This window comes from Schistocerca nitens, chromosome 4 (genome assembly GCF_023898315.1).
Source record: "Schistocerca nitens isolate TAMUIC-IGC-003100 chromosome 4, iqSchNite1.1, whole genome shotgun sequence".
NCBI lineage: Eukaryota > Metazoa > Arthropoda > Insecta > Orthoptera > Acrididae > Schistocerca > Schistocerca nitens.
The window spans coordinates 728,531,231-728,543,427 of record NC_064617.1 but is presented as its reverse complement, the minus strand read 5'-3'; the positions used below and the strand labels follow the sequence as shown (position 1 = coordinate 728,543,427).

General features: G+C 39.5%; 1 protein-coding gene across 2 annotated transcripts in view; it reads left to right on the top strand.

Moving 5' to 3' along the window:
* Positions 1-6,094: 6,094 nt before the first annotated feature.
* LOC126252901 (caprin homolog) overlaps positions 6,095-12,197 on the top strand; it is an 82,912-nt gene continuing 76,809 nt past the window's right edge. The window contains exons 1-2 of one of the 2 annotated variants that reach the window (XM_049953876.1): positions 6,095-6,265; positions 10,303-10,545. In XM_049953876.1, coding sequence (XP_049809833.1) covers positions 6,149-6,265; positions 10,303-10,545 — 360 coding nt within the window. In that variant the 5' untranslated portion in view covers positions 6,095-6,148. The remainder of the gene's footprint in view (positions 6,266-10,302; positions 10,546-12,197) is intronic. The other variant, XM_049953875.1, reaches the window with a different exon arrangement.

The window sequence follows — 12,197 nt, the reverse complement described above, 5'->3', positions numbered from 1 at the left end:
CTAAACTTGCTGGAGGCCAGTATTTTTCTAAACTTGACCTGTCAGAAGCTTATGATCAACTTCCTCTCAATGCTGCTTCCCGGCAGTTTCTGGTCCTTAACACGCCTTTCAGCCTCTATCAATACCAACTATTGCCATTCGGGGTTGCCAGCGCCCCTGCTTTCTTTCAATGATTCTTGGAACAATTATTGCTCACTGTCCCTGGGTGTATAAATTACCAGGACGACATTGTTGTCACTGGCTCCACCACTGATGAACATCTTCAAAATCTCTGCATACATTTTCATGTGTTACAGACTGCCGGTCTTAAGTGTAATCTTCAGAAATCAAAATTTTTTCAGGCATCTACCATGTACTTGGGGTTTCAACTCTCTCGGGATGGTATTCGTCCGCTTCATCAAACTGTCGCTGCGATCGATGCCCTTCCTCGCCCTACATCTGTTAAGGAACTGCAGGCCTTCTTGGGGAAAATAGCTTACTATCACAAGTTTTTACCGTCTGCTGCTTTGGTGGCTCAGCCGTTGCATCACCTGTTGCATAAAAACATGCCTTTTCACTGGTCCACATCATGCGATGTGGCTTTCCAGAAATTGAAGACTATGCTGAAACAGGCCCCGTGCCTAGCTACTTATCGACCTGGCCAACATCTTGTTCTTGCCATGGACGCCTCTCAATACAGGGTCGGTGCAGTCCTTGCACACCATTTTTCTGACAGTTCTGAACAACCCAATGCTTATGCCTCCAAAACACTCACGGATGCCCAACAAAAGTATTCTCAAATTGAAAAAGAAGCTTTGGCCATTATTTATGCTCTTCATAAGTTAGGTGTTTTTCTCTATGGATCCAAATTTCATCTTGTTACGGATTACAAACCACTTGTTTCCTTGTTTCATCCATCAATGTCACTTCCCGACAAGGCTGCACACTGCCTCCAGCGTTGGGATCTTTACTTGTCTCATTTAAATTATGAGATTCATTTCCGGCCGATGGCTCAACATGCGAATGCTGATGCACTGTCTCGCCTTCCCATGGGTCCTGATCTGGCATTCGATAGGGACGAACTTTTGTTTTTCCACTTGGATGTTGCCAAGCAGTGGGTTGTGGACGGGTTCCCCATCACCGGAGACCAGCTGGCGGCTGCTATGGGTTCTGACCCTATCCTCTCCCGGGTTTTATGCTGTATTTAGAAGGGTTGGCCAGATTGTCCGTCCACTAAGACTTCTGATCCGTTGCGAAACTACTACGCTTTGCGTTACCGCATCACGGCTAGGGATAGTGTTATCCTTCTTTCCACCGAAAATGCTTCACCGCGTGTTGTGGTACCTGCGTCTTTGCGTGCTTCAGTCTGGCGCCTCCTTCACCAAGGGCACTGGGGTGTCTCTCGCACAAAATCTCTGCCGCGCTGTCATCGACTCTGAAATCGCACACATGGTCGCTGCCTGCGGCCCTTGTGCGTCACAGGCCGCCGCCCCGAAGTCATCTTTGTCACCGTGGCCTTCGCCTGAGAAGCCCTGGGAGTGTATTCATGCTGACTTCACAGGACGTTTTTTAGGTACTTATTGGCTTCTCATTATTGACACCTACTCTAACTTTCCTTTCATTGTCCGTTGCACGTCGCCTACCACTGCGGCAACCACCAATGCTCTAGCTCGCATTTTCTCTTTGGAAGGCCTTCCCTCTACTCTTGTTACTGATAATGGTCCACAATTTGCCTCTTCTGATTTTGCGGATTTTTGTGCCCGTCACGGCGTCATGCATGTCACAGCCACTCCGTTCCATCCACAGTCAAACGGTGAGGCTGAACGACTGGTCCGCACATTTAAGGCTCAGATGAGGAAACTCCTGACTTCTTCTGCTGATGATGCGCTTCTCCAATTTCTGGCTTCTTACCGTTTCACCCCCATGGGCGACCACAGCCCGGCTGAGCTTTTACATGGCCGACAGCCCCGCACGCTACTTCATCTTCTGCGGCCTCCTACCTCACAGCCGCGGGTGCCTTCCCTTGGCCGGTTCACCGCCGATGACCTCGTATGGGTACGGGGATATGGCAGGCGGCCAAAATGGAGTCCTGGCCGCATCTTACGACACCTTGGCCAATGCCTGTATGAAATCCAGACGGACACGGGAGTTGCAGTGCGTCATTCGGACCAGCTTCGGCCTCGTGTGCCAGCAATGCCTGTTCCGGATGCCACTACACCACCTTCGGCTCTACCTGACGCTCGGGATACTGGAATCTCTCATTACTCACAACGCAGTCCTCTCACCATCATATCAGTGCCAGCACAAGAACTGACTCCACCAGGAGACATGCCCATGCAGGAATCAGATGACCATCATCTCTCGGAGCAACTCTACTCACCTCCTTCTCCTACAGACGCAGACACATCACCCATGTCTCCTGTTATAACAACCGAACTTGGCCGCAACGGGCAGATTGGTGCATGGGGCCTCAGCAGATTCGACCCCCACGTCTCCTGTCATCTCGACCCATTATCATCGGGGACACTTCCGTCTGTACGGGAAGCCTCCTCCTCGAGACTTTACGGCCAGTCAAACTACACCTATGGACGTTAGCAATCTACAGGCCACCTCCATCAAGACCTGTGCAAAAAATTCAAAGGGGGAAAAGTGTTGTGACTCACCGATCTTTCAAAGTGCCACCGCGCAGTTACGCGCGTCCTCTACATGCGGCGCTGTCTGCCAGCCATGCAGCAGCAGCGACACCTAAGCGGCCAGACAGCCAGCAGCCACTAGACTTGGACTCAGTTTTGATTTGACTGATAAAGTGTACACACATCTTACTCTGTTTACTTGATCTGTGACTTTCATGTATTGCGTCTTCCTTGAAATATATTTGTTCAACTTGAAGTTATTACAGATTGCTTAAGCAGTGTATTATTGCAGCCACACCAATTCTTACAGTTATTACCATCGATTTAATGTTAGATGCAACATCTACTATGATTTACTCTGTTAATTCTTACAATTTATATTTTTACTGCAAGTTAACTATGTCATTTTCTCTGATGATTGAAGATGAATTAAATATTACTGAAACTATACCCATTTCTACTCCAAAGCGTAATTTTGAAATGTATAAAATTTTTACTTATCTTGCCATGTGGCAACAACCAGGCCTTCACGTCAAGTGTCAGCTAAAGGATTATTTACTAACCACTAATGATTGAAGGAATTTTTCTTTTCTAAATGAATATGATCTGTATATATGTGAACGTAGTCATAAGTTAATTTGCCCAGAATCGGCAGTATTTTTAGATAGTAGAATGTATAGCTGTGAGAAAGCATTGTCTATGAGTAATCCTCCAAGAGATGACTGACCTAGGAAGTTAATGCAACTGTCTCAGCCATTTCCTAAATAATGTTCTGAAGGTACAATTTACTCTTTCAATTCGACTTTTGATGTCACATTTAGATGTAAAATTTCTGATACACCCGCTCAACCTTTCACACCCAAATTAAATGGTAGTGGATTAATTTTAAATGCCACCCACTATGATTTACCATGTGATCTGTTCGATATGCCTTACACATGCAAAACATTCCCTGTCCAGTTTTCCCAAAGATAATGGTTTAATTACGGATATCCAAGAAAATACAATGACTACCAACAATGATTTAAATATGTTTCAAGCAGCAAAGAGGATTAAGTCTTTTGGATCTTCAAGTAATGTTGATCCATGCTTAATTATGAGTATTGTAGTCTAACTTTTATTAATTTGTCTTGTGTCTACAGCATATGTCATATACCAAGTTCTGATTTTAAAAGCCCACTTGTCACTATCAAACCAAGCTGTGTCTGCAATGAGATAAACTTTGCAGTGCCTTCTGTTGCCACAACTGGCAAAAAAGATTCATGGTGCCCGGGAGGGAGGGGGGGGGGGGCAGGCTGTTGTTATGTAACTGTCAGAGGCTTGGACGCAGCCGCCATATGCAAGTACGAGTGTGAGCTGGCATTATCATGGAATGCTGACGAACTGTGATATCAACATATGCCAGCTGCAAGCACCTCCACAAACACAGTAGTTGCATTGTATTGCTGGCGTTGTTTCAACACAGAATTTTCAATAGTTGTGATCTTTCATTGTTCCCATACATTAACTGTTGCCTGTTATTTAGGTATGATTTAATCAAATCAAGTGCTTTGTCTGCAATACCATAATATTCTATTTTTTTTTAACAATTATCTCATGTGATACTGATCAAATGCATTGCTTAAGTCTATGAGTGTTGCACAGGTTTCCTTTCAAAAGCAATGTGGATTTCAGTTATTAGGCTTTCAATAGCTTTTATACTTGATTGATTAGTTCTAAATCCAAACTGGCTGTCATTAAGTACTTTATTGTCCTCAAAATACATGTAAATCTGTGTGTGGGAGCAGCTCTCTATGATTTTGGCCAGTATAAGGACAATTGATACTGGTCTATTGTTATCTGGTATTTCTCTGTCACCCTTTCTGTATATTGGGAGTGTAACCGTAATTTTAAGTCAATCAGGGGAAGTTCCATCATCAAGGATTTTATTTGCACGGTAGAGTAGAGAGGAGTTCTAATTTCCTTAATTATAGCCTTTATTACAAAGTTACTGAATCCATTGTAGTCTTCTGTTCTGGAGTTGTTCAGCCTTTTTACGGAATTATTTATTTCTGTAGCAGTTCTTCTACTCCGATTAAATCTTTTATTTTTTTTATTCTGTGATTGCAAAAGACAAGCTTCCGCATCAGCTAAATCTTCACTTTTTGGTACATGGGTATTTACTGAATTTATCTCACCTGACCGTTTTGACGCCATTTGTTTTCGTGTTTGTTTTAGATTCCGGAAAACCTTTTAGCAGTTAAGTTCGTCACTGATTACTTGGACTCAACTTACTGAGACAATACGGACAGAAAAAATGATTTGTGACCCTTGTGTACTTGAGGAACTGTCTTATTTGCAACGCTGAGAGTATTCTATGACATGGCATCATATAATTTTATAATATGCTGTGGTGTTCCGTATAAAATAATGATCCTCGACCCCATTCTAGGGTATCTGCATCCACGACTAATACTGCTATCATGATTATGTATATTTAACGCCGGGAACAATATTGACCTCATTTAATTTCCCGCCATTCGTATGCATGAAATAAAGACATTGCTGAGATGTAATGTTCAGAGATATGGATCCACGGCAGTGATCTCCATACTGAGATCACTGATCCAAGGCAATTATCTTGGCGACTGAAAACTCAGCCATTGTAGTGTTATTGCCGAGTAGGTTACGGTAGTGTTGTCAAGCATGTATTCCAGCTGATTCCAGTTCCCACCAGAACTGCAATGTCTGAAGTTTGAAGAAACATTTGTCGCGAAAGATATATCATAATTCATGAATCACGGTGATGTATCGATATTAAATACAATGTATATCACTATAATACAGACTGCTATTAAAGTCTATTAATTAATTCGCAGCGGAATAGCAGAAAAGCATTGTGTGGTTTGAGTATTTCCAAATAAGAGAAACATAAAAGTTCTTCAGTAGTTAGGATACAGACACTGGATGCGAATTTGCAAAGTAAAATCCTAATTCAGATTTTTTTAAGTGGCGCTGAACAACCCAGTTGATTTAATCAAATGCTCTACCTCTGTCGTAAACTGTTCCAGAAAGAGTTCAAAAATTAATTGCATAGCAACCATGTATTTCTGCTATCAATTTTTTTAACGGAGTTAAGTGCATATCGAAGTAAATTTTCTCTATTTCATACCTTCTTATCGATCATGCTATTTTCCTTTAGTAACTGCTGAGGTGGAAGTAATTTATGACGTCACTGTTGATAAGACAAATTTATCAGCTTTATTCGATGTTTTTCCCCGACTGTTGATCTCCGCTGACTACATCACTAATTCACTAGATATATTTTCGGTACTGTGCTATGCGTATATAATTTGATGAAGGCTTGAGTTTAGAATTTAACAGTGTCTTACTCGCTCAAAAACTTTCACGTGTTAATATTTTCAATTTGGCGCTCCAATGTGCATATCCGCAATGTGATTTTCACCTGTTTCCCCAACAGGTCCTCTATCGATAGAATGCTGTAACTATCTCTTCCACTGAGCAAAAAGTACCAGCAGAGTTGTTGCCAGTGAAGGATGCCTTCTGCCGCTACAGCGAAGTTAGAAAAACAAGCCTCTACGGAGGCTGTTGATCCTATTAAACAAGTGATTATAGTAGTTGAACATAAAATAAGAAACCTAGAAAAACGGAAGGTATGTGGATTTCAGATATTATTGGTATAGTTTATGTAATAAATTAAATCATTTAAAAATGACATTTCAAGGGGCGCAACGGCAGCCATGTCTAGTTTTACCATGTGCTCTAAACTGAGTAGCCGAAGTTAAAGCAACGTATACTCAGCGTTAGAATTGGCATATATGTACAGACGTATTGTTGTTGCATTTGACAGTCGTAGTATAACTTACTGTTTGTTATATCGCTACGTAAACGGGCTGTTAGGAGTGAAGCAATGTGGAAGAGCTCAGATCTGTAAACGATGTTTGAATAAATAGCTCGTGTCCAGTAAGGAAAAGGATAGTATTTTAAATACTTTATTTTGCAGTAATGCTAGCCAAGTTTGAAGGCTGATTTGTTGCTTGCTTATACCTTCCTAACTTTTAACAAAGCACATTAACTAACCTCTCGTCTTTTCGATAAAGTAGGGTTAAGGGATCAATCTTCAGGGGGAAAAATTAAGTTTTGTTTTGTACGACTAGCTTTATATTGACGCATTTGACAGCGTAAATTCACTACGCGCACGCTAGAAATCTTGTAAGATCTCTAAATACAAGTAGTATACATCTCAACAGAAATGTTGGTTACCCTAAGAAGAGAGGGTGTCTACTTGAAACTGGAATACGCAAGGGTGACTAAACCAAAAGTATCACCATTTTGAGATAACAAGGACTAAAATAAATAGAATGCAGTCATAAAGCTGTTTGTGGCACAGTTTGTGTTGTGATTCTGTTAAAGGTAGCTGGCCTTGCCTTCTCTCAATGTGAAATTTTTCACTCAGCCAAAACAGGCGAATTTCCGTTTTAACGTAGCGTTAAAATGATAAAACAGCGAGTTGTCAGACGTTTACAAAAGAAAGTAAATATTGTCTGAAAAAGATCCTCTGCAGCTACCATCACTAATCACACTTCAGCATGGTTTTCCCTTTCTCTCAGGTACCTCATTCACATTTTTTGGCAAAGTTTGGATGGAAAATATTAGTTCTGTTGTTGATCATCGGAGTTGCATGTGTTCTGGTGGTGGTCCTTTTATCTGCAGAGATATTCTAATAGCAAAGGATATTTTGTGCATGTAGATTATTAGTGTAATGGGTGTATTATGTATGTTCCCTCATCCTGTCTGTGAGAAATCAAAATTGAGATACTTACTTTCCCCATGGCTTATCCATACAGTAGTTAGTAAAACACTTTTAATATACTGTTTAAGCCACTATTCAACTCAATATCATAAAGGAATGGGACTGTTAAGTAGAAATGAAAATGTACTCTTTTTATTTTAAAGTAATATACTGTTCAAGTATGAGAATTGCTCATTTTCTCTATGGTGCCAAACTTTTTTCAGAAACAAAATATTGGATTTTGTGTGTCATGTCTCATTACTTCAGGTTACATCTGTTGGTTGTATTTTCTTTCTATTTAACTGAAAATTCTCTTTGCTTTCCTGCGGGAGTTAAGTTTCAGTGACAAGAAATAGAGACTTAGATTTACAGATATTGTAGTTCTGTTAGAGATGGCAAAAATTGTGGTGTCACCGCTAGACACCACACTTGCTAGGTGGTAACTTAAATCGGCCGCGGTCCTGTAGTACATGTCGGACCCGCGTGTCGCCACTGTGTAATCGCAATCCTAGCGCCACCACATGGCAGGTCACAAGACACGGACTAGACCTCGCCCAGTTGTACGGACGACATAGCTTGCGACAAGACGTACGAAGCTTTCCTCTCATTTGCCGAGAGACAGATAGAATAGCCTTCAGCTTAGTCCATAGCTACTACCTAGCAAGGCGCCATTTGTATCAGTGCTTATAGCTTACTAAAATTCAAGAGAGATGTATTCCAACAAGAGAATAAAAGTTAAGTAACATCTACGTACTTTTCTTCTTATTCATTGATAAGTCTCATGTTCCAGAACTTCAAGCCCGTCTGCGTTAGTTTAGCGTGCACCTAGCTACCTCATTGTGTCTATGCTGTAGGAGCTAGACACAACAAAAATCTTCGAAGAGCAGTTGAAAAGAATGGATAACATACTCTAAAAGAGATGATGATGATGATGATGATGATGATGATGATGATGAACATCAGCAAAAGTAAAACAACGATAATGGAATGTTCTTGAATTAAATCAGGTGTCCTGAGTTAAGTAAGTTAAGACAGCTAAAAGTAGTGGCAATTTTGATACTTCGGCAGCAAACTTAATGGAGGCTGGAGTAGGGAGAATATAAAAGGCATCCTGGCAGTAGTAAGAAAAAGTATCTAACCAAGGTGTTGATTATTTTGCAGATGGTTATAGTGTGCTACTATTGCTTAATACTAAAATTAGTATTTCATCAATATACGTGCAGAAGAACTCAATTCGTCTGTTTTCATGCATTTTGTTATCTGAAGCAGATGTTACAACCCAATCCACATAAATTCAACCAGATATATGGACGCCACAAAATCTAATGTACTTATGTATACATGTAAGATCTCAAAAATATTCCATTTTTTCTGAAAAGTAATTTTCATTTGTGTATTTAAGAACAGTGGTTGATATTTCAATTTGGAGAAAGAATAAGTGTTTGAGATACAAAATTAAGGACATTTATACTACGTAAAAGAACTTATGTGAGAAGTGCAGAGTTGCACTATGGTTTGGACTCCATGTTGAACTGCCCTAGTCAGGTGACTTCAGTATACCACCTGTAATAGGACCATGAATGTGTGTTCAAACCACCCTTCAAATTGATGGAAGCTTAACAAAAGCTGTGGTATTGCAGTAACAAACCATGAAATCTGGACTTTTCTTCAAATACCACCTGTGTAGCTTACAATAAATCAAATTAATGTCAAATTTTATAGCTTAAAACTAACAAGGTATTTAAGTTATAAGGTACCTGAAATGTAAACTGCATGTATTACTTGAGTTAACACAATCTGTATTTTTGTTAGCTTTATAACCATTCTTTTTGACACAGGATATGAATAAATAAAATAAAAAGGCTGTCCAAACAATCAAGTAAGTTGTGGGAAAGCAGAGTTCTATGATAGCTTTCATTCATAGTTTTCCTCTGAAGATGTGATAATTCTAATCTTAGGTCATTGTATACTCCTCCAGAAGACATCCAGGTCTCGTCCTTTCTTAGCATACAATCAACTAGCATGTCTAACATTTTGAGGTTTAGGTAAAGATTTTTAAAAATATTGTGGATCATTTTTTATCACGAATGCTAACTTTGAACTTCTTAAATTGGCGGTCCTTCACAAGAATTGAAACAAGCTGATGACTTTGAGAACTGGGGTTATCAGTTGCAGCAATTGAACCAATTCGACTTCAATGATGCTCCATTCTTATGAGAAGATGTGTGTTTAGAAATTGTTTCTATACTTGGATTGCCACTCAAGGAGTGTGGCTTAGGTCCATATTACACTGTAAAAGTCAGATATTTTTATAAAATCTTTGACAGTGCACTGCGATACTTTTCACACCTTTTATAAGTGTTAGTGTGGGCCCTAGCTTGTATAAAAATTATCAAAGAATCTTGACAGTATAATATAGACGTTATTTGCAGACATAGGATGATTTCTTAATTACTAATTTTTCTTCCTAAACATGGGCAGTCCAACATTCAGGTGGTTATTCAGTTTGACAGTCTTTTACTTGTGGATTAAATGCATCAGTAGTGCCGTTATATTTCCTTGAAAATCTGCAGAGCAGAGGTGGGAACTGTATAAATACTAAATTGTCACATGCAACATTACTGATGCTTACATAGATTAAAATTTAGTTAGACAAGTACTTAACAAATATAGAGGCCATGAGCAAAGATTGTGCTGAGTATTACAGGTGAATATCCGTTAATAGAATAATATGCCTTGCCTTTGGTTTTAAAAATCCCATCTTTTTTATAGAACTTTAATGTGAAGAAAAATTTCTGAAAATCGAAAACCACGCATTGGGATTTCTTTGGAATGTCCAGTGTAGATGTATCTGAATTATTCTCCCACTGTATTAATGTGTTTTTTTGTTTTTTACAGAGAAAAATAGAATCCTATCGTGAAGAAGAGAAAAATGGTAAAGTCTTAAACAGTGACCAGCTGAATGCTGTGTCAAAATTTAATGAAGTACAGCAGACTCTAGAATTTGCACGTGAATTAAACAAACAGTTCCAAGGTATTGCTGCAGATGCTGCTAAGCAGCAAAAGAAATTGGCTCGGAAGGAAGCATTAGAGAGGGCACAGCAGGAACATGCAAAAGTTAAAGAAATTCTTCTGGTCCAGGTAAGAAAACAAATGGTCACATTATTGTTCATAAAACTGAGGTGATAATTCTGTGTTCAACTTGTGTATTCTATAGGACATGGTGTGATTCACTACAAAATATTTCTTTGCTTGGCGTGCTTATATATATATATATATATATATATATATATATATATATATATATATATATATATATATATGACTTACCAAACAAAAGCGCTGGCAGGTCGATAGACACACAAACAAACACAAATATACACACAAAATTCAAGCTTTCGCAACAAACTGTTGCCTCATCAGGAAAGAGGGAAGGAGAGGGAAAGACGAAAGGATGTGGGTTTTAAGGGAGAGGGTAAGGAGTCATTCCAATCCCGGGAGCGGAAAGACTTACCTTAGGGGGAAAAAAGGACAGGTATACACTCGCGCACACACACACATATCCATCCACACATACAGACACAAGCAGACATATATGATATGTCTGCTTGTGTCTGTATGTGTGGATGGATTGGAATGACTCCTTAGCATCTCCCTTAAAACCCACATCCTTTCGTCTTTCCATCTCCTTCCCTCTTTCCTGATGAGGCAACAGTTTGTTGCGAAAGCTAGAATTTTGTGTGTATGTTTGTGTTTGTGTGTCTGTCGACCTGCCAGCACTTTCATTTGGTAAGTCACATCATCTTTGTTTTTAGATATATTTTTCCTACGTGGAATGTTTCCCTCCATTATAATCATAAAACTATCAAGAAATGTGCTCAGAAATAAGATTTAGGGCAGATTGTATAGAGAAGTTTAATCTACACAGAAATTGATTGCAGATGAAGATGAACCTGGAAATTTGTGTTGTATAAACATAATCTCAGATCATTAATTGCCAAGACGTAAGGTCATCTGTCACTGCAACAGTTCTTGAAGGCAACTTGTAATTAATACTACATTCAGATTTTTATAGGCAATAAAGCAGGGATGGCCACGATTTCGACTCGTGGGTTGTGCTTGGGCAGGAGGGCCAAAGCACTCTGCCTCGGCCGTACATTTCCCCCACTGCCACACTACACTGTCTTGAACAGGAAGGGGGGAATACTGTGAACGTGCCGCATTTAAATGGCAATAAGTTGGTTCTGCAAGTGGCTTTTTTTATATTTCACATTTCTCAACAATAAAGATCACAAACAAAACAAATTTTCAGCATTATTTAGTTATTTTTGGTGTGCTGTAGATACAGTTATCTGGTACAAACTGTTGGCATACATACGCAGATAACTCAGTTTTGCTCTCAAATTGCCATATATTTGCACTTTTGCAACCTTATTATGGATACCTGAAAACTATATCATAGGAAAGCAATGTAAAAGTTCTGAGCAGTTTAAACATAAAAAGATTTTTGTCATTAAAACTGAAATTGTCCTGCAGGTCAGTCAGTTACATCTGCATATGCACAGGGGCACTTTAAATTGAAACTGCATTTTTAATGCATCATCCTCATTGAATAGTGTTTTTTACACCACCAAATGTTAAATCAACAAATCATTCCTGCTATGTGCCTTACCGTGAACATACTTTGCAGTAATATATGAAGTCTCCATGCTCTTTGTTCAGTTCCATTTAAAACTGTTGCAATTGACTGTGGAATAATTGTGTGTGTGTGTGTGTGTGTGTGTGTGTGTGTG